The sequence below is a fragment of the Crotalus tigris genome, unplaced genomic scaffold (assembly GCF_016545835.1).
Source record: "Crotalus tigris isolate CLP2741 ecotype Arizona unplaced genomic scaffold, ASM1654583v1 scf7180000024450.1299024, whole genome shotgun sequence".
NCBI classification, from domain to species: domain Eukaryota; kingdom Metazoa; phylum Chordata; class Lepidosauria; order Squamata; family Viperidae; genus Crotalus; species Crotalus tigris.
In genome coordinates, this window is record NW_024100619.1 from 612,732 (window position 1) to 636,453 (window position 23,722).

Below are 23,722 nucleotides of genomic sequence, written 5' to 3' on the forward strand. Positions count from 1 at the left end.
GTACACTTTATCCCTCCCTCTAACAAAAGGGAGGTTTTAAAGAAAAATTCCATTGTGAAAATCTTTCATAAGGCCTTCCTGGACTTCAGAATTTGCATTGCAGCAGAGGCAGCGTGCCTAACAGCAAGTGCTTTCAGGGGGAATTGCTTTTGATCAGATTAACTGGCTTAAAGTCTGTTTTCTGGCAGGGGGTTTCGATTCCCTTCCATTCCCCTATTTTGGGTGCTTGTTTTTTCTTTGGGAGGCACTATACGAAGTGGCCGCCATTTTAACCGTGTGTTCTGCAGGTGGCCGCCATATTGAATGGGTCAACAACGGCCGCCATTTTGAGTGTGTCTCTTAGCAGTCGCCATTTTGAGTGTGTCTCTTAGGCAGTCACCATTCTGAGTGTGTCTCTTAGGCAGCTGCCATTTTGAACAAGTCTCTTAGGCAGTCGCCATTTTGAGTGTGTCTCTAAGCACAGAAGCCATTTTGAGGGACCTTGTGTTCCTCACAAGAGTATTGAGGCCTGCTTCTTTTATTGTCACAGGTCTGTCTTGTCAGTCCTTTCACCGGGGGGGGGGCAAGTTTTCAGTGTTCATCAAACACAGAGTTGATTCCTGATCTCTATCAGGTGTTATTATTCTAACTACTCATTGTACTCTAGCACATGTCCTCTTCTTCTGGGGTGAGTTGAGCGAAGGGGAATTTATTTAAATCCACCTGTTACAATTAGTGTGTGGCATTTGTCACAGGCCTAGACAGGCAGTTCTAGAGAGCTGTCTGGCTGTCCTTGCCATTGCTGTTGTGCAGAGCGAGGATTGGTTTTCCATCTCTGTCAACTAGATCTGCGTGTTTGGGTTCCCCCCACTTCTGGATATCTCGTACTCGGATTATCTAGACTGCAATGGCAGACAGTCCCTCATCCCAGGCACCACAGGGCTCGGGTATTCCTCCCGCACAAGCAAAGTGCAGATCTACTGATTTGGACACGGGGGGGGGGGGGAGAAAAAGGCCAAAACAAAACACCTCTGTACCAAAGAGCTCTCAAAGTCAGCCGAGCGAGAGGCTTCGAGGAGACATTTGGCACTGGAAAGGGAATTCTCCAAAGCCCAAAGGCTCAGGTCCAGTGAAGCTGAAGTGGTTTTCTCCGTTCCATTGGACACTCCTACATCTGAGCTTCCATTTGTACCTTCTCATGATGTTCCAAGGGCTTGGTCTCCTCAGGGGGAAACTGTGCAGGCTGGTCCCCCTCGCTCCTCCTCATCATCTTCTCATCATGGCCCTGAGGCCACGTTTATTCCAGCTGAGGCTGGTGCTAGTTATGTGGAAAAAGGGGATAGGTGGTCAGCTAAGTTTCAGTCCTTCATGCACAATGCATTTATGCAATTCATGTCTTCTAGGGGACAGCGGCTCTTTCAACCACCACCACCTCCTATACCTCCTTCTCAGGCGGCATGTACCACTGTCCCTGGTTCAGGGGTTTCCGAGACTTCTTCCCAGCTAGGGGAAGAGGGGTCTGTTGACCTGGAGATAGCTGACACGCCCATGTCAGAAGATGAGGCGGCGCCCGAACAGGCGCCAACTTTGGGGCTCTTTGACCCTTCTCTTTTCAGGTCTCTACTGTTAAAGGCCATTACCACCGTTAACCTCACTTTGGTACAGGAGGAGAAACCTTCTACCTCCGCCAGTCAGGAATCTAATCCTTTGTTCGCAGAACAGGTGGTGGAGGATAAGCAGATTCCCTATCCACAGGTTTTCCGCACTACAGTGGAGAAGCAGTGGTCATCCCTGGCCACTCTGCCTTCCCCTAATAATACAGAAAAGAAACCGTTCAATGTGTCTTCTTCATTTGCTTCCCTCTTGGAGGTACCTTCAGTTGATACTCCTCTGACTTCTTTGTTTTCCACATCTGCTATTCCAGGGGATATGGCTGAGGCCCTGAAAGGGGAGGAAAAGAAGTTTGAACTGTCTCTTCGCCGAGCGCACCAGGCTTCGGCATGAGCGATAAAGGCTGTGACTTCATCCTCTTTCTTCGCCAGGGCATCGATCATGTGGCTTTGTGAGCTTCAGACACTTGTTCCACCGGATCAGGTTCAAACACATCAGACACTAGGGAAACTAGTGGCCGCTTCAGAGTACATGACAGACGCTTCTCTTCATTCGACCAGGTATTCTGCCAGGTCCATTGCAGCTACGGTTGCCTCTCGTAGGCTACTATGGCTGAAACAGTGGAGAACGGATTTGAAATCAAAGTGGCACTTATCCACGTCCAAATATAGCGGTACACAGTTGTTCGGGCCAATCCTTGAACCGCATATTATTGAGGGCAAGGATAAACATAAGATTCTGGCACACCCCTCCAAACGGTCTGATGGACAGCCCCAATAGGAGTTCCATAGGCAGGTCTTCCGTCCCAGCGGTTCCTGGGAGTGGAGACAGCCCTTTCGGGCAGGGCAGTCCTGGGATTGGTCAAGAGGCTCACGATCCTTTCCCCCCAGAAAGGATTGTCCACAGGACCGCTAGAACATGGGAGCCAAGGGCCAATTTCAATCTAAACACCCCTTTCGTGGATCGGGCAGTCGCCTGTATAGGCGGTCCAAGTGACGCCAAGGAGGACTCTCCCATCGGGGGTTGTCTGGCGCTGTTCAGCAACATTTGGGAGACGACCACCACAGACTCCTGGGTAAGGGAAACTGTCAAGTACGGTCTCACCCTAGAGTTCTACTCTCCTCCCCCAGACTGCTTCATTCAGTGTCCGGTGTCAAGAAACGCAAACAAAGCAAAATTGGTAGCCATGGCCATCTCTCATCTGTTAGACATCAAGGCCATAGAACCAGTACCACGGGATCAGGAAGGAAAGGGGTTTTACTCCATTCTGTTTGTGGTCCCCAAAGCCTCAGGAGGATGGAGGGTGATACTGGACTTAAAGGGTCTAAATTACTTCTTAACCTACAGGAGGTTCAAGATGCAGACCCTAAGGTCAACTCTCGCCAGTATCAGGAAAGGGGATTTCCTCTCATCCATAGATCTAACAGAGGCGTACCTACAGATCCCAATACTCCCAGAACACCGCAGGTTCCTCTGGTTTTACTATGCACACCGGCATTACCAATACAGAGCTCTTCCCTTCGGTCTATCCTCAGCTCCAAGGGTTTTCACAAAGATTTTGACAGTCTTGGCGGCTCACCTCAGGCTGAGGCCAGTGCGTGTGCAATGCTATCTAGACAACATCCTAGTTCAGTCCAGTTCCTTCCAGTCGGCCCAGTCAGACCTTGAGGTCACGATACATACACTTCAAGCTCACGGGTTCTCAGTGAACTTCAAGAAGAGTCACACAATCCCCACAGAGCGCCTCTTACATCTGGGGGCAATCATAGATTCGGACTTTTGCAAGGTCTATCTTTTGGGTCAGCCTACGAAAACTGGTACATCAGGTTTGGAGGGACAAAGTAGTGTCCCTGGTACAGCTGTCCCAACTCTTAGGAAAGATGGTTTCTTGCATGGGGATTGTTCCATGGGCCAGGCTTCACTCAAGATGCCTTCAATGGTTCCTCCTTCCCTTTCAGAAACAGAACCTCAGTTCCTCCAACAAAAGGGTCAGAGTTCCCCACCACATCTTGGTATCCCTCCTATGGTGGGCTTCACCCGCAATGAACAAGGGGACCATCTTCAAGGAGCCCCTCAGGCTCACCTTAACGACAGACACCAGTCTGTTCGGTTGGGGTGCCCATATTCAAACTCACCTGGCCCAGGGACACTGGTCCCGGTCGGACCTAGCTCACAATATAAATTGGCTCGAACTCAGGGTCATACACTTAGCTCTCCAACAGTTTTCCTCCCTAGTGACTTGTTGTCCTGGTCCTGACGGACAACATGGCAGCCAAAGCTCACGTCAACAAGCAGGAAGGGACCCGGTCCTAGTCGCTCATGCAGGAGGCCTTGGACCTAGGTCTGTGGGCAGAGTCCAACCTGGAGTCCATCAGGGCGGAACACATTTCGGGGGAGGCGAATCGACAAGCAGATTCCCTGAGCAGGGTTACAGTGGACCACTCGAAGTGGCGACTGGACCCAGCACTGTTCAGGGACATCTCGATAAGGTTCAGTCATCCACATCTGGATCTCTTTGCCTCCCCATCGAACACTCAACTTTCCAGGTTCTTCTCCAGATTCCCGACACGGGGAGCGGAGGGAACGGACACCCTCCGGTGCCAGTGGCCGGGGGACCTGCTGTATGCATTTCCCCCCCTTCCATTGTTACAGGCAACCATCCGCAAACTGATTCAGGAAAGGGCAGAAGTAATCTTGATTGCTCCACATTGGCCAAGGCGTCCGGGGTTTGTCGACCTTGTGGATCTTTCTCTCTCACCACCGTGAAGGATTCCCTGGATCGGGTAGCACTCAGCCAAGGGAACTTTCAACATCCAGACCCACAATGGCTCCAGTTAGCCGCCTGGCATTTGAGCGGGAAAGTTTAGCTAGGCAATCCTATTCGTCTGGGGTGATCTCGATGATTCAAGCCTCCAGGCGCCCCTCAACTAATAGGATTTATGACGCCATGTGGAGAAACTTCTGCACATGGTGCAATAAACAAAATCTCAGGCCACTCTCAGTCACAATTCCCAATATTTTGGATTATCTGCTGGAAGGTATGAACAAGGGTTTATTACCCAGTACCATCTGCAGGCAGGTAGCGGCCTTGTCAATGGTCCTTACTTGTGACAACTTGGTTCCTTTGTCGCAACATCCAGCAGTTAGTGCTTTTCTCAAAGGGGCGGTTAGCACTAGGCCGCCTGTGGTCCATCACTATTCGTCATGGGACCTACCTAAGGTGTTGCAGGCTCTGATCTCTCCTCCCGTTTGAACCTCTCAGTTCTTGTTCTCTTCATTTTCTGTCTTTGAAGGTGGCATTCCTAGTAGCCGTAATATTGGCTAGAAGAATATCAGCATTGGCCGCAATTTCAGTTGGAGTGATTTGTGTAACTTCTTCGAGGATAGGATGGTCCTTAGATTGGACCCTTCCTTCATTCCAAAGGTCAATACCTTGTTTCATAGGTCCCAAGATCTAGTTCTTCCTGATTTTTGTCCAAATTCTTCTCATAGTCTAGAACGACAGTGGCATAAATTGGATGAACGCAGGGCTCTGCATCACTATGGCAAGCGGACCTCAGCTTTCCGAAAGTCAGAGGCCTTGTTCATGTCCTTTCAACTCTCCGCCATGGGTCAGAAGGTTTCTTCTTCAACCATCGGTAGGTGGATAAGGGCATGCATTGCTCGGGCCTATCTGTCTCAGTCTCTTCCAGTTCCTGCACACATCATGGCTCATTCCACTCGCAGTGCTGCTGCATCTGCTGCTTGTCCACGTAGGCTTCGGTTGTGTATTGTGGGGGTGTACCAGGCTGAATCATTGCCGGTTTCACGACGGGTAACAGCCCACTCAACCCGTAGCATGGCTACTTCTGCGGCCTGGCCACTCAGGTATCCATTGAGGACATTTGCAGAGAGGCCACATGATCTTTACCATGGTCTTTACCTTTTATAAGGCATTACAAGATTGACAGGTTCGCCTCGGTGGAGGCCTCCTTTGGTAGGAGGGTTCTCCAACAGGTCATTCCTCAAAGTGCCACGCCGGACCGGCCTGCTCCCCTCCCTCAGGGACAGTAGACTTTGGTATGTCCCATTGGTGGATTATCCATCTCCAGTGCTAGAGAAGGGGCATTGTCTTACCTTTTAACTATTTTAATTCTTAACCCTTCCAAATAAAATCCCACAACTTAATTTCTTGCTGTCATTTTTATATCTTCCGCAGACGATCTTTCAAACCTTAGCAAATCTGTTTTGTAAACCTGATAAAGAAATTGGTCAAAAATTTAATAAGATTTCTTTTGCACATCCAGTAAAACAAATCTCTCTCTCTCTCTCTCTCTCCCTCCCTCCCTCCCTCCCTCCCTCTCCCTCATGACACTGAAGCATCATCCATTTTACCTGAAAGTCTAATACATCCTTTTTTGACATTATTCTTCCTTTCTACATTTATTTCCACATTCAGGTTAATTTCAGACTTACCCAATGCATCCTATTCTTCTTCCATTGCATCCTTAACTGTCTATTTATCAATCATGGCTAGCAAAAAAGTAAACAATGCCACTTTCTCAGAAGAAATCTTCTGAAAAGTTAGTTATAATTCCAACTCCATTTGAGCCCTTAATCCATTGTTAAACTGTTTAAAAATACATACTCTAAGTACCCTTTTGATGAATAATCCTTAAAGTAATATTTTTCAAACATTTTTAAAATTATATTTAAACATTTTTTCTCTGAGGAGAAGGCAGCTCACCCAGTAAAGGCAGTATAACCTGTCATTCTGAAGAGAATTAATTCTTCTAAACCAACCAGCAGGGGAGGACAAATAAAAAGTGATTAAGAATTGAGGTTCAGTTAAGTTTTATGTCCTTTAAAATGGCTGCAATGAGGACTGTGAGCAAAGATGGTTCCTCTCTCAAATCCCAGCTGCTCAATCCATAAGCAAACTGCAAAAAAGATGATTCCTGCAGTTTACTCATGAGAAGTAAACTGCAAACTATCTTAAAGATCTCTCCTTAATCCGGAGAGAATTTTGGCAGCCAAGATCCTGCATCCTGCACTGATCTCTGTCATAATGCTGTCCCACTGCAAAGCAGACATCTAGTTCACCATGGCTCTCAAATGTACGGTACTATTTTTTAACTCATTTGAAATAATTCTGTGGCTTCTGTTTGAAGGAAATCTAAAAAAAAATGTCCCTGGGCTTTAAATTATAAATATGTTAGAAAAGTAGCTAGTAGTATTGTAATGTTAAAATATATAGTCATGACAGACTTCAGAGGGAAAATTTTATACATTAGCTGCCCAAAGGTACCTTGCAAATAAATAAACATTTATGTCAGTAATTTTTTTGTGTGTGGATTGAACTGAAGTATTTTTTGTATTTCATTTGACAAAAGTGGGCAATATGTCTGATTTTTACTTAGTGATTGATTCCCTTATTAACCTTTGCTTGGTATATGCTTCTTATATAAGAGTTTATTTGCTGTAAGGAGCATAAAATATATTTTGGTCTGTAAACAATTAAAATATAGATGTAAATTAATTGCTCGTTTTAGGCAAAATGATGGAGTTTTGTATGTGAGTTAGCATCACTTGCTAATTCAGCAGGAATTAGTAAAATCCCCAGATTTCTTTTTTTAAAAAACCCACAAACTTAGTATTCTCAGTATGTCTAGATATTTTTTCAGGACAATTTTTTTGGGGGGTGGGGTGGCTGATAAATACAATGGAAAAATAACTAGAAAGAGTTTCTACTGTATACCAGAATGGAGGATTGAGCCCTGTGATTCCAAATATTTTCAAATCTCTTTTCTCCTAAAAAAACAAAACAAAACTTTTTTTATCATATATTACTGGTAAGAAGTCACTTATCCATAGTGTTTTGTTTGTTTATAGATGTGCATTCTCCAATTTAGCATGAAATAATAGAGATAGGATAAAATACCACATGAACTTTCTTTTTCTAAGTTATACAGGATGTGGTTTGTTATTCCTGCTCTATGACTGACGAGATAAAGTTTTGTATTACAAAGAAATTCTAGTAGTGGGCTGGATGGAAACCTCAGAAACTCAAGAAATGAGAGGAGTTTTATCAAGTAGTGTATCCCATGAGTAAGTAATATGTGCAGAAATCATTCCATGCAGTAGGTGCAGTTTCTGGATACAACTGTGCAGTTCTGTAATGAACAAGTAAGAACCACCTGATATCACAATATTTTAATATAACACTATATACAGATGTGTATAATTCTAGATTCCAACTAATATAAAATCCATTTCCTAAAGCCAAGTCCTAATGTGTGGTGATACTTGTCTTGACTAGTCAGAAGTTTATATATGTATCCCAGTTATTTGATTAAAATATGCTTTCAGTCAATATGGTTGTCACTTCTAGCTTCCACCTAAAATCTGCTGCTGATTCTTATGCTCTGGTCCAGTGTTAGTGTTGTTCATGCATCTGAAAAAGTAGACCAATCCACAAAAGCTTATACAATAAAAAACACACATACTCTGTTATGAGACTTTTATGTTGCTTTCTTTTTTAAAGAGATGGTTTGGCATATATTGCAAGAGGAGTTGTACTTGCTCCTACTTTGTCAGATTTGTGCTAATTTTCATAAGAGTATAGGTTAATTGAATCTAGAGTCATCTTAGTCAAATTCTTGAAGATTCTACCATTTACCCAAATGTTAAGATATGGAGAAAAAAGCAGGTCACATTTTAATGTTGGTTGGTTTTCATTCGCAGGATAGTGCATTTTTAACTTCAGAATTAATTTGGAAAATCAATCAATCAGAATAGAGCTGGAAGGGACCTTGAAGATCTTCTAGTCCAGGGTTCCCAACCCCCGGTCTGTGGACTGGCACCAGTCCACAGCATGCCAGCAAGCGGGCCGCACAAACAAGCAAAACTCCATCCTTGGGATGCAGGCAGTATTCAAAACCACACTCCCTCTGGTCCACAGAAAAACCTTTCTCCAAGGCACCGGTCCCTGGTGCCCAAAAGGTTGGTGACCTCTGTTCTAGTCCAATCCCCTGCTCAACAGGAAACCCTATACAATTTGAGACAAGTGGCTATCCAGACTCTTCTTAAAAACCTCCAGTGATGCAGCACCCACAACTTCTGAAGGGAAGCTGTTTCACTGGTTAATTGTTCTCACTGTCTCCTTAATTCCAGGTTGTTTCTCTCCTTGATTAGTTTCTATCCATTGTTTCTTGTCTTGCCTTCTAGTGCTTTGGAAAATAAATTTACCCATTCTTCTTTGTGGCAGCCCCTCAAATACTGAAATACTGCTATCATGTCCCCCCCCCCCCAGTCCTTCTTTTCTCTAGACTAGCCAAACTCAATTGCTGCAACCGTTCTTCATGTTTTAGTCTCCAGGCCTTTAATCATCCTAAATGCAATCTAGAATTAAACCTGTGCTAAAAATCAGGTGTCACATATTCTAGGTAGATCAAGATTCTAGCAAAAGTTAAGATCATGTGGGGGAAAAGTAAATAGTCTATTTCCTGTGTTGCAAAATATTTCACAGTACTCCTAGAGAATGCTGTTTTATGCATTCACAGAACAAGGATTACAAACCAGCAATGATGATTAGAAAGAATTTGTAGCTACATTGTACCTCAGAATGTTAGGGACAGGAAAATTAAGAAGTGATAAGTAGGTAGAATTTTGTGGAAAATCTATATAAAATGAGTAAAATATCAAGCAAATCAGCACTAAGGAATTAAGCAAAATTAGAAATCAAGAAATTAAAAGCATCTACAAAACAACTTAAGAAAATCTTTTAGGAATTACAGATTTAACACAGAAAGCAAATAATCATTGGGAGTTAATGCATACAAGAAAAAGTTGTAAAAATTGTTCTTGCTTCATCCTTCCAGTAGCTTGGTACAGCACAGATACAACTCTCCCAGTAATTTCATGTAAAAGCCTGCAATCCATCCTTCCTTCCTTCCTTCCTTCCTTCCTTCCTTCCTTCCTTCCTTCCTTCCTTCCTTCCTTCCTTCCTTCCTTCTTTCCTTCCTTGAAAGCCCCTGCTAGAAGTTTAAATGAAAATGTTTTTTTCTAGTGGCTTTAAAATACATTCTACTATATTTAGGTTACATTCTTAGATAGTATCAGAAGTACAATTAGTAGTGAAGTAGAGTCATTCAAGTAAGTTGAACAAGGACATGGTATAAGTAGGTTACAATTTGGTGTTTTAATATAGGTTGCAATTTAGGTTACATGGCTTTTCAGCTAGAGCTGAGCATTTCTTAATGTTATTTTGTATCTTTTAAAAGTAATATGGATATTACACATTGTTGATGTTTTAATAGAGAAAAGTCTTTCTTCTGAGGCCTCATGATATTAATATTCCTCTATTTGTATTTTTAATAACTACTCCAGAAAGAGGCAAACGAACAGCTACTTAAGCAACAATTGATCACAGTTATGTTATAAATTCTCAAAAGTATTATGCTTTTATTAAAGCTTTCTAGTAAATAAAGCAATGCTTTTGTTTAAGAGTTTTAGCAGAGCTTTTTGTTGCTTAGAATAGCAGTCAGTGGTCTTTTGATAATAACTTATAAGCTTGTTGTAAAGCTTTCCTTTTTACATGCATTACAAGATGTATCTACATAATTGTTTATACTGAAGCAAAATGGCTGTGCTGTGTTTACAGTTTATCAGACTGAACATTAACAATATGTATTTGAATGTTCATGCACAGTAATTGTTTCATTAGAGTGAATAAAGAAGTATGTAAGTCAGATGGAATGCATAATAACAAATATAAGGTTTATTGCTGTGAGACAAATTCAGGACATATGGTTCAAACAGTATGTAAAAATAGTATATAATATACATTTCAGATAAATTCTTTTAACAGACAGGGATTGAACTTGGTTACTTCACTCACTCACTCATTCATTCATTCTATTCTTTCATTCGATTTATACCCATCTTTCTTTAAATAAATATTTCCATTGGAAGTTACATAATATGGAACCTACATTTTGGAAATGTTTTCTCATTCAAAAGGATTATTTTTTAAAAAAATCTTCAATGATGGAAAGTTTCTCTACAGAGTAATTAAATTCTCAGTATTGTTTATTTTATTGTCCATTTACATTAGATGTGAAGTGTGTTTTACTGGCTTAAATATAGAAAGCTTAGCTATACTTGTAAGAGTATGGAGTTACAGGCAATTCTTGGGAGTCCCTAGGATGACCCATGTTACATCACTACTCCATTAATCTGCTTCTGGGTGAAATTCATTCTGGGTGTTGGCTATTATCTTTAAAGCCTGGAAGGCTTTAAAGGTTACTTGAGGAACTATTTCACTCACTGGGACTGGCCCACCTCACCTGCCTTAGCAGAGTAGGTGTGCTGTAGGCCCTGTCAATCAAATAATTCTGACTGGTGGGGTCAGGAGATGGGCCTTCTTTGCTGTGGCTCCTGCCCTTGGGAATATCTTACCCTCTGAGGTGAGATTGACTCCCACCCTTCTTACCTTCTGCAGGAGCCTGAAGATCTGGCTCTGCCAAGTAGCTTTGGGGACACAATTGGGGAGCTTCATGCTGGAGTTCATTGATGAATTAAGAGACAATACCACCATCGCTACCCTACGTATTCTGTTTCCCCCCCCTTCCCATCTTTTAACTATAATTTTATCTTGATTGGGATTTCTATTTCAATTGTTTTAGAGATATTTATTTGTTAGGATTTTAATGTTTTCATGCTGTAAGCTGTAGCTGTTATGAGATGGACAGCTAATACATTGTTATGAGAGGGACAGCATTGTTATGAGATGGACAGCAAATACATTCAATAAATAAATAAATAAATAAATTGCTGAAATCTTTATTGGCAGTATGTTCTTTGATTCTCACGAGAACATTTGACCATAAGATTGAAAGTGGAAAATCAGAGTATAGACATTTGCTCTACTGCAGGGATTCCCAACTCCTGGTCTGCAGCCCAGTTCCAGGCTACCTGCCCCTTGGGAAGTGGACTGTGCAAGCAGCAGGCGAGCAAGCATTTGTGCAAACAGAGTGTGTGTGTGTGAAACCATCCCCTATCCCCTCACCACCATTGCTGCCGGTCTGCAGAGCCAAAAAGGTTGGGGGGCCCTGGTGTACTGATATGTAATTTTATTAGAAAAATTGCACAATCTTATCTCCTTCAGTTTATTTTAACGTACAAGACAGAAAACATATTTGTATTCCAATGGATGGTAAGGTATACCTGGAAAAAAAATCTACTTAACCTCCTCATAAACTGATTTTATAAACTATTTTATCCTCCCCTCCAAAGAATTGGACATAATTTTATTTATTTATTTATATTTTATTTAACAAATTTATATAGCAGACCGTCTTGCAAATATAATGCTGGGTAGCTAAACACATCTTAAAATAACCATTAAAAAAACAGGCCTAGGTCAGATCATTACTATTGACTACCTTTATACTCTAACTAGCTAATTTTCTTACTATACATTTGTAGTGTTATTGAATCTTCACTATTATTTACAACTTTTCTCCAGCACTGGAGATGGATAATCCACTCAGTGGGTTGAGACTGTATTTCCTGCCCAATCAGATCAGTCAGCCAAAGTTGCCACGCCCATCCTGGACCACGACTTCCCAGTCTTGACTGATCTTGCCCAGAAGATAGACGTCTCAACTTTGGCTCCTAGGAAGGTATAGTCTCTCCCATTGGGGGATTATTTCTACTGTAGCTAGGATTTTTAGCTTAAGCTAGTTGGAATTAAACAGGTTATTTTAATTGAATACTCAAAAAATTTCTAACTGAAACTTAGACCCCAAAGGGGATTTTTTCCCTTGTAAAGAAGGGAGGGAGGCTCTTAGAATCCTCCCTGTCCCAATTCCCTCCCCCTCTGTTACCCACGTCGGACGGGTTTTCCTTTTAACATACGTTAGTGCCGGGGAGCGAAAAGGACACGCGCGCGGGGAGGAAACGCCGGGGACACTGGCGGGCGGCGCTAATCAGCTGGGGAAGCGAGTCGCCGTTTTTTAACTCACCGGGCGATCTCTGAGAGTTTCAAAAGAGCCGCCATTGCAGGGGCAGCTCAGCGCACGCGCAACCTTTGTCTTATGCACATGGCTCTGCGAACAAGGAGGGCTACTGAGCATACGCGGCAGCCATTTTAGCACATGTTCAGTAGCTACCGGCCTACGGGGGCCTCTTTAGAAACAGACAAAGAGTCATAAAGTGTGGACGGCCAGAGGGGGCGCACGCACGGCCGGGTTTTTGGATTAGGATTTAGAATAAGGATATTTAAGACCACTTCTTGGACGGCCTAAGGGTAAGGAATTTTTCTGCATAAGAGAATAGAGCTCCTTGCAGTGATACAACTCCCTTAAAAGGGCGTTTTTCTCAGAGCTGTACTCCAGGACTTGGTGCCTTCAAAAAAAAAAAAAGAAAAGAAAAGAAAAGAAAAAAGAAAGAAGAGTTTGCCTTTGGCTCCCTCCGGACTCGGGTCCCCCATTAGTGGCCCGTACACTTCCGGATTTTAGTGGTGGGTTCCAGGCATCCCCAGTTGCGTGCCTGTCCTTACCCACCATAGTCAAGCCGGATTCCAGGCATTCCCATTAGCGTGCCTGTTCTTATCCGTGCACAGTGACTAACTCTGACCATTTTGCAGAGTCTGCTTCTGAGTTCCAGACGCCCCCTGTAGTGCGCCTGTCCTTACTCAGAATTGGAGCTCTCCTACTACCTGGGTCCCCCCTATCGTGGCCCGGCGTTAGTGGAGAATGGAGGAAGCAATCATTCCCTCCACTGGAGCCCTGCCTTCATCCTCTGGAGCACCCACTTCAGAGGATTCAGAATCCTCTGCAGCCCCTAGAAAGGCTGCAAGGAAGTCATCAAAGAAGGCTGATAAGCAGGCAATCAGAAGACACCAAGCCCTAAAAAGAGAATTCAACAGAGCCCAGAAAAGGGCCAGAATTGAAAATAGGCAGAATGGGGGGATAGGCCCCAAACTACCACTGGGACTCCCTTCATCCCCACGGGGTGTTTGGTCAATGGGGAACTCATCACAGTCTGAGACAGAGGGCGGGACAGGCGAATTCTCATCGCTCTCCCGATCCCCCTCCCCACGGATGATACAAGAAACCCCGATGACCATGCTAACCACAGCACCAGCAGGGTCGCAGACAATGGTTACTCCTCCTGCACTGACGGGGGATCTGCTAACTACCCTAATAGCGCAGGCAGTAGACCGGGCATTTGAGGCCAGGGCTCAGACCTCCAAAGCCAAGCCTCTAGGACTTAGAGCAAGGCATCGGGAGGAAACGGAGGATCATCAGGATCTCTCCTCCCTCTCAGACTTGTTGGTCTCTGAGGAAGCTTACCTGGACCAGCCAGGTACGTCACAGGGGATTCAAATGTCCGAGGAGGAGGAGGACAACTCACCTCAAGGGCCGTCCTTCAGCGGCCTGTTTAACCCCTCTCTTTTTGTTACCATTCTGCGCAAGGCGGAGGCCACAGCCCATCTTCGGCATGGAACAACAGCGGAACCTGTCACAGTCGACACGGAGGCTGAGCCAACGTTCGCCGAAAAGGTAACCACTCATCACCGCATACCATGCCCGACCATGTTCCTAAACACAATAAGGAAACAGTGGGCAACGCCAACCTCCCTACCGCTTCCTAGCAATGCAGAGAGGAAGTTATTTAACGTGGCAAGGGAGCTAGAGGGAACCTTGGAAGTGCCGGTGGTGGACGAGCCCTTAGGACCCCTGATATCGGACATGGCCATATCAGGAGATTTTGCTGAGGCTCTTAAAGCCGAGGACCGAAAGAGTGAGTCCAACTACTGGAGAACGCACCAGGCAATAGCTTGGGCTACCAGGGCGACCACCTCCGCATCCTTTTTCACCAGAGCCACACTATGTTGGCTCCGTGAGTTACAGGGCCGGGTTCCCATGGAGGACGTACGTACTCACCAGGAACTCAGCAAAATGGTAGCGGCCACGGAGTATGCGTCGGACGTGACACTCTTAGCGACCAAGTTTTCAGCCAAGGCAATGGCAGCAAACAACACAAGCAGGCGCCTCCTCTGGCTAAAGAACTGGCAGGCTGATACCAAATCCAAGTGGAAGCTGGCTTCGGCCCCGTACCAAGGGGCGAAGCTATTTGGTGAGGCGCTAACGCCATACCTTACAGAGAACAAAGACAAGCGCAAGGTCCTTAAACACATACTTAAAAGGCAGGACAAGAGACCCGGTTCCTGGGGAAGGAAGCAATCCTTTCGTACGGAAACCAGGGTCAACTACTTTCAAAATTCCCAACCCTTCCAGGCTAGACAGGATAGGGAAGGACAGGGAGACAGACAGAACACAAGACATAGACAGACACAGGGAAGACGGCCCTTTTGGGGGAACAACCGCCCCTTCCGCCGTACCAGATGACTCCCAATCAGACCTTCCCATAGGGGGCAGACTAGCAGGGTTTGCCCCCCAGTGGGAAGAGACCACCACGGATGTATGGGTCAGAGACACCATACGTCACGCCCTATCCCTAGAATTTCTCTCAAAGCCCCCGAACCGTTTCCGCCCATGCCCCTATCCCACAAACCCAACAAAAAGGAGGCTCATGAACGAGGCCGTTCAACATCTCCTAAACATACGGGCCATAGAACCGGTGCCTCTATCCTCTTTGTGGTTCCAAAATCCTCGGGGTGTTGGAGAGCCATTCTGGACCTAAAAAGGCTAAATTTCTACCTAAAATACCGCAGATTCAAAATGCAGACACTACGCTCCATCCTTGGAAGCGTAAGGAAAAGGGATTTTCTGGCATCAATCGACCTCACGGAGGCATACTTGCACATCTGGGAGCTGTCATAGACACAAAGGAGTGCAAGGTGTACCTATCACAGTAACGCCTCAGCAGCATAAGGAAAACTGTAAAACAGGTAAGCCGCGGTCAGTCAGTGACGCTGGTCGGCCTCTCCCAGCTGCTAGGGAAGATGATATCGACCGTAGCAATAGTTCCTTGGGCAAGGCTGCACTCAAGAGAACTGCAGTGGTTCATGCTCCCGTTTCAGAGACAGCAACTCAGTGCATCCCGGAGAAGGGTAGGCATACCTCTGGGAGTACGACACTCCCTCAGATGGTGGCTATCTCCAGCCCTCCTCAGAGGGTCCCCCTTCAGGGACCCAGACAGAATAGTAGTCACGACAGATGCAAGCCTATTCGGCTGGGGAGCCCACTTGGGGACCAAGTGGACACAGGGCCGCTGGTCAGCGGTGGACCTCCGACACAACATAAACTGGCTCGAGCTACGAGCTATTCACCTAGCGTTAAGACATTTCCGGAGCAGCATAAAAAGCAAGCACGTACTAGTCCTGACGGACAACGTGACAGCCAAGGCCCACATAAACCGTCAGGGGGGCACACACTCTCGCTCGCTCTCGGCCGAGGCCCTCCTACTGGGGGCTTGGGCGGAACAAAATCTGGCCTCCATAAAGGCCGACCACATATCGGGGGAGGCAAACATTCAGGCAGATCTGTTGAGCAGATCAACAATAGATCACTCGGAGTGGCAACTACACCCGAGGATCTTCAGGGAGATCTGTCACCGCTTCGGGCTTCCCCAAGTGGACCTATTTGCCTCTCCTTCCAATGCCCACTTGACTCGCTTCTTCTCCCGATTCCCATCCAGGGGAGCAGAGCAGTCGGATGCATTACGGAGCCCATGGCCAAGGGAACTCCTGTACGCATTCCCACCCTTACCTCTCTTTCCGGCAGTAGTACGCAAGATTCTGCGGGAAAGAGCCGAGGTAAATCTTGTGGCCCCTTATTGGCCAAGGAGACCTTGGTTCGCAGACCTGAGGAGTCTCTCCCGCACGAGTCCATGGCGGATTCCTCCGGAGAGGATCTCCCTCAAGCAGGGGGAGATCTCCCACCCAGAGCCACAATGGCTACAACTAGCTGTCTGGCACTTGAGTGGGCAATTTTAGCCAGGGGGTCTTGCTCACAGGGTGTAATTAGGGTCATTCAGGCGTCAAGGTGCCCATCCACGAACCGTATTTACGAGGCCACGTGGAGAAGCTTCCAATCATGGTGCTCTAAAAAGGAATTGTTACTTGAAAGGATTACAGTCCCCAAGATCCTAGAATTCCTACTAGATGGCTTAGAGAGGAAGCTTTCGCCAAACACGCTGCGCAGGCAGATCGCCGCCCTCTCAACTATACTTTCAGCCAGCCCCGTGAAACCTTGGGTAAGCATCCCTTAATACGATCCTTTCTCAAGGGGGCTGCGAACATCAGACCACCAACCGTGCACAGGTACCCATCATGGGAACTACCACGAGTACTACAAGCTCTTACCAGAGTGCCTTTCGAACCACTCAAAACATGTGACATTCGCTATCTGACCCATAAGGTAGCGTTCTTAGTAGCTATCACGTCAGCTCGACGGATATCCGAGTTAGCTTCTCTCTCAACGAGGAAAGACCTGTGTCACTTTCACAGGGACAAGGTAGTCTTAAGAATAGACCCTTCCTTCATTCCAAAGGTCAACTCCCTTTTTCACAGAGCGCAGGAAATAGTCCTACCAGACTTCTGTCCAAACCCAGCTCATGCCCTGGAACAACAATGGCACACCTTGGACGTACGCAGGGCACTAAGATATTACATTTCACGTACAGCGGAATTCCGACGCTCAGAAGCGCTTTTCATATCCTTCCACCCCGCCACTAGGGGCCGGAAGGTCTCGTCCTCTACCATTGGCAGGTGGATTAGGGCATGCATCTCTGGGGCATACCAGGCGGAGTCCTTGCAAGTCCCCAGGCATATCACGGCTCACTCCACAAGGAGCGCTGCCACCTCAGCAGCATGGGCCATGCAGGCTTCTATTGAAGAAGTATGCAGGGCAGCCACTTGGGCCTCGCCCTCTCCATTCATTCGCCATTACAAAATCGACAAGTACTCCTCTGCAGAGGCCTCCTTCGGTAGGAGGGTTCTCCAGCAGGTTCTAGACCAAAGTTACACAAGGGACCAGTCTATTCCCCAACCCAAGGGACAATAGGCTTTGGTATGTCCCACTGAGTGGATTATCCATCTCCAGTGCTGGAGAAGGGGCGTTAACTTACCTGAATGCCTTTTCTCAGCACGGAGATGGATAATCCACACCCAGCCTTATAGACAAGAATAATAGGGCATAGTTAGTTTGAGCCAAAACGTCTTACTGTCAGTCAATGGCTTCGCTCGTGTCAAGACTGGGAAGTCGTGGTCCAGGACGGGCGTGGCAACTTTGGCTGACTGATCTGATTGGGCAGGAAATACAGTCTCAACCCACTGAGTGGATTATCCATCTCCGTGCTGAGAAAAGGCGTTCAGGTAAGTCAACGCCCCTTCTCTTCCTTTTGCCTGTTTCATAACTATAAGGATATGAATGAGGCTAGCTAGTGTTGATGTTTGCTAAACTTACGTTTGAATTGAGAGATCTGTAGAATAGATAAATGCTCACTAAATGTGACACTGTTGGTAATGAATTAAAACTGTAATAGAGCATACTTATAAAATACATTCCAGTGTTGAATTAGCCGTTCATTGCTACTACAAAAGCAGTTTTTTGCATTTGAAACAAAGATGTGATGTATGACTTGTATCTTCTTTACTCAAGTATTTATAGTCCATCACTGTTGATAGGCATTAGTGATTTAAGAAATGTTGAATGCCATGCTTGTTGACTAACTTCAGTCAAATCTTAACTGAACTTTTCTAGTGCCAGAATACTTGGCACTAGAACATTTAGGTTAGTATACTTTGATAAACACTGTGAAGCAATGCAACTCTGAAAAATTATGGTTTGGTAAATACATTAGTTACTAAGTTAAAAATCTGATTGAGCTTCTTAGTTATGAAAGACAAATTGGTAAAGGCTTGTTGATGTTTTTGAGGAATAAGGATTTAGGCAGAAAACTGCTTATCATGAAATATTTTCACTTGTTTGTTCAGCTATGTTTTTTAATATGCTACAAATTAAAGCAGTTCCCTCCTCTCCTCTATGCATGCACCATCCCTAATAAAATTGTAGTACAAACTGGACGCTTGAAAGAAGCTTGCTCATTCCCCACACTACTTCCCTTGTGTTGCTTTACAGCCGACGCCAGCCTGAAAAAAACGATTCAGATGCTTCCTTATTGGCATTAACTTCCCAGGCTTGGCTTTTACTGAAGAATTTGTAAAAAGGAGCATCTGTTTGTCTTTTCTAGCTGAGGGTGTTTTTTTTTTTCCTGTTTCCATTGCTGCTTTCTTATTGGCTGAAGTAAAGAAGGAGGAAGGGTTAGAGTGAAGTAAGCTATGAACTCTGTGAATGTAGTTGGACTAGTTTTTTGAGGAGGATAGGAAAGAGAGGGTGAGCTATCGAAATCGGTACCAGCAGCTTCTAGTTCTCTTTCTCTCTCTCTCTCTCTCTTTCTCTCATCACCACCACTGCTCTCCCCACTTCTCTTTCTGCCTCTTTCGAACATGGTTGGAGATCATTGTAACCATAGCAGTGAAAGACCTGTACTTTCTCAAACTCCCAAAACTGGAATAAGTTGCAAAATGGTTCTACAAGCAGTAGGAAAAGTATTAAGGTAAACACTGTTTATAAATTCTTCTTATATATCACTGTCTTATTCTGCAGCATGTGTGGTACTAATTAATTTGTGGGATAATCTGCCCCTTTTTGATACTTAATGATAAAACCACCATTGATTGAATCGGGTTAAGGGGGGAAGCAGATTAAGAAGGCAGGAATACCTCAAAGAAATAAGCTGCAAGAAAGTTTTTTTTTAAAAAAAAAAGATTTAAGTTAATTAATGTCTCACATTTAGGAGAAATAGCTATAAATTTAGTAAAGATGACATTAGTTTAAATAGGTTGAATTTGTCCCAAATATTTTCTGTTATTTAGCATTCAGAATCAAAACTGGAGCTTACCTTTCAAGCATGCTGATGTTTAAATACTCCCTTTACAGATGCCACTAACATGAAATGAGAGAAATAAATTGACATGTTCATATCACAGTTAATCCTTTCTAAATGTTAAAGTAAGTTCTGTTGCATGCAGTGTCTTATTTTTGAAAATGGACTTTTAAGTCTTTCTTAAAGACTTTTAATGATAAACTTTTTAGTTAGAAATGTATAGTATAGCCAAAAACAGATTATTGGAACAGAACTTATATACTTAAAAAAGTAAAAGAGAGGAAGTGATAAAACATGCTGAAAGTATGTATTGATTCATAGCAAAGTGTAACATAATGTTGAGCTGTGGGATAGAGAGACAGCTTTCTGACTGGAGAATGTACCATAAAATGGAAAATACATTTCAGCAGGAATAAATCTTACTTAAATGCTAATTTATTTTTAAATATATTGTTATTTATTGAGTGGTAGGTTTTTTTTTTTAATTGTAAGATATCTTGTTTTGGTCAGGTTTGAGAGGGCTTCTTTTACGTCACTCAGTGTGAATTGTTATATCATCTCTCTGTGTGTCTATTTGTGTGTTTCTGTGTATTGGGGAGAGATTATGATACCGTGATGCCACATGATGCTATGAAGATGACTCTTATACTTAGGCTTTTTGAGGTAACTGGATAATTTCTTTGGACCTGGATTTCTGAAGCAGTAGGCAGCGTGTAATTTGGCTTATTGCTATTCTGAGATTCAGTGCACAATAGTAATGTCTGCTTTACAAAAAAAAAAAAAAAATGACCAGCAAGGTATAGCACCCCTCTTCTTTCTCCTCCACTTTCTTTTTGAACCTGTAGTCTTTTTTGCTTGATACCTGAGGACCTACATAGCAAAACTGTAACTCCAACTTTGTAAATTTGGCTAAAATATATACACAAGTTGCTCTGGAACAGTGCTAATAAATGTGGCTTAGAAAATCAAGCATACATTCATAATTATATCATTACTATGTTTTAGAAACTAACATTTTTTTAAAATGTTGATTCTTTCCTGCCCTGTTTATGATATTTATCCATGGAAAGGACATGAATTTAAGTATATTTTTAATATCAGTAAGTGGAAATTAATATATTTTCCTACAAATCATGTTTAAATTGTCATTACCTGCCTTATTTTCTGTATGAAAGCTTTTACGCATAGTATCTATCTAGTATCTATGATGTGGCAAATGAAAAAATAACTTGCCAGCTATAAAAGGCACCATAAATTGTGAATATAACACTAATGACTTGGTACAGAATATAATCATCTTACAGGGAGTTAAATGCAATGACTTTGTTCTGAGGTGGAGTTGTGGTTTGCCTGATAATGTTGGCTGTCATTTTTTGCTGAATCAAACTCTAATTAAGAAAGAAGAAAAAGATGATAGCATCATATAGTTGTTGTATCCTTCTTAACTATCAGACACCTAAAGTTTGCACGTGTATTATAAGTTCACTGATACAACCTTGGCCTAGAAAATACATATTCCAGTACATTGTAAAAAGAGAGATGTTTGACTCTTCCTTTTATCACTTTCCCCATTCAATATTTAGGAATTTGGTGTTCTGAGATGCATAAAAAAATTGGCATAATTCAAAATGAGGCAAACATCATAGCAAAACAAGAAGAGCAAATGAATCAATAGCAAAAAAAAAAGCTTCCAGCTCTTGTGTTAGCTAAGGTATATGTAAAAACATGAGGGTGTCTTGTGAAATCTTAGAAGTCAGAGGAAAAACAGGGAAATTTGGCATCAGGATTTCAACCCCTTATGGACAGTCTTCCCTTCTCTGTGATCAGGACTGGCAGAATATAATATAATTCAGGAATGAGGGAATCTTTAAAATGTGCTTATGGATTTAATTTATATAAGTAACTGAATTCAACTTTTCTTATCACAGAATTTGAGTGCTCTTGATATAGAATTTGTGTGTATGTGTGTGTTTCTGTAGCCTTAAGCAATGTGTATGATTAAATCAAAGAAAAGAATGTGGAGAATTTTTTAGTTCATTTGGCTTTTCAAACAGGCATTGGAACGAATTACAAACTGCAATTTCAAATGTACTCAGATACTCAAGTAAGATCAGAAAGAGACAATTCTTTGCAGATTTCTTTGCAGTACCAAATTCTGCTTGGAATAATGAATTAGCAGGATTGATGGTACAAATGTTTAATAGTTCTGTTACAGCAAATAGATAGTAATCAAACTATTAGAAAAGGGATACAAGGAAACAATTAACGTATACTGGCCCCAAAGAATAAATGCATAAATAGAATCAGTTAATATTTTATAATCTGATTCCATCCAGATGTGTCATAGAGGATTCACAAAATTCTCAGACAACATGTCTAGCACCTGGAGGAAAATAGTTTCGAGTATGAGTGTCAATGATGGTGGATAGTCTCTGCCAGTAACATTTTTAAAATGTAGATATATTGATTTGATAATTTTTATATTGCTTCTTTTTTGGGTTCCATTAAATTGTCATCACAGAATAGAACTCTGAGTCTGAAAATAGGCTAGCTTAAAATCAGTTGAACAGCCATACATTAATTATAGAAAAGTTGGAATAAGATGCCTTTGTTAAAAGTGTTTACTAAGAGAATTATGGAGGAGAGATCAATAGTGTTCAGAGTTATCTTTTTTATGCAGTTAAAAGATGTGTCCATCCCATTATTGTTTGTATTTACCCACTATTAAGACTTTTTTTCACCTAGATTGATTCAGAATAAAAAGTAAGAAACAGAATTGAGATGGATGCCAACAGCTCAGGGGAGGTACCCATTTATATCTGCAATAGTTAACTAAAATAAGTCGATTTTTGAACCTGTAGTTTTGTACCACCTTTTATTGAATGTTAAGTAGCTGTAAATAAAAAACAATATACTACTGGAACAGGTTATTTCTCTGATATTATGGCTGCCCATTACATTATTCAGTTGTGGAGGCTGATGGGATTTTATGAAATATTAAATTGCCTACGTCTGCTGCATTAATTAAATAATTAGTATATTAGAGTAGAGCAGAAATAAATTATAACAAGCAAGTTTTTATTCCATATTTATTTAATTACATGTCTAGCTTTGTTCTTGATATGATAACATTTTAATGAATACAACTTCTGCCTCCTAGAACTTTTTCCTGAAATAGATAATTAGAAATAATATAACAGCACTAGCAATCCTGCTGGGTAGGTAGGTATAGCCACAATCAATTTTATAATAATTTGATGTAGCAATTTAATTGAAAGTAAAAGGTAAAATATTTGAAATAAAACATTCTATTTATTATGATGTAATTTACTTATTACATTTATATATCCAGTTTAAAACAAGTGTATAACAAATCTTTGTTTAAGGAAGACATTAAATTTTATCCCCATTGGAACATTTAATTTCTTATTTAGATAGTAAGAAGCTTAAATAAAAAGCTGTCTTTTCCAGTTTGATCTACTGATTAACACTGCTAGAAAACTAATAATATAGAAACTTGTTTAAATAGTATTTTTTTAAAAAAGAGTAGGAGACCAGTAGGTAAAATGTAACTTGGGAGTTGTCCAAACTATTTTTATCCTGTTCTGTTCTTTTCTCAAACTTTCCATTTGCCTAAAATAGTTCAGCAACCAAACATTTGACAGAGCAAATTAGTGTCTGTAGCTGGAGTTCTGCATCTTTTAATCTTTCCAAGTTGAAATTTGATTGCCGCTTATTAGAAATACATCAAGTAGTACTTACCTCAGTGGTAGAAAATTGGCAGGAAGGTAACATTGATTTAAACTGATGAAAAAAGTTTATGTAATAGTTGTGCATGATGGATAGATGTGTATTTTATGACTAAACTAAAGATTTTGCTTCTGGAAGCTCAACTGTAAACTTATTAAATAATGCCACAAAAAGTGTATTTGTTTTTGGTTACATCATGGGTTGCTTGCGATTCCTCTTATTTTATGTTTTTTTAGAAAGAGATAAAATTTGTAGAGTACTGGAATGCAAGGCATGATAAACTACTGACTACCCCATCCCTTTTTGTGCATCTTAGAACTGCTTGGAAAAAGAAATGTTCAAAATATGATAGTTCATTGAAGATAAATTGATTTTTCATAGTGAATAAAAGGGTGTGGTATAACAAGCCTCTTAAAAAAGAATGAATAAACAAATGAACAACTCTCCTTGCATGCAAAAACATTTCTAGAAATCTGTATTC

The 23,722-nt window shown here is 42.5% G+C and overlaps 1 protein-coding gene across 4 annotated transcripts in view; it reads left to right on the forward strand.

Moving 5' to 3' along the window:
- Positions 1-23,722, forward strand: part of MOB2 (MOB kinase activator 2) — a 152,394-nt gene that overhangs the window by 82,347 nt on the left and 46,325 nt on the right. Inside the window, exon 1 of one of the 4 annotated variants that reach the window (XM_039332153.1) lies at positions 18,873-19,161. The exons of the other annotated variants lie outside the window; for them this stretch is intronic. Within the exon in view, the coding sequence (XP_039188087.1) occupies positions 19,052-19,161 (110 nt within the window). The 5' untranslated portion in view covers positions 18,873-19,051. Of the gene's footprint in view, positions 1-18,872; positions 19,162-23,722 lie in introns of those variants that run through there. 4 annotated transcript variants of the gene reach the window in all.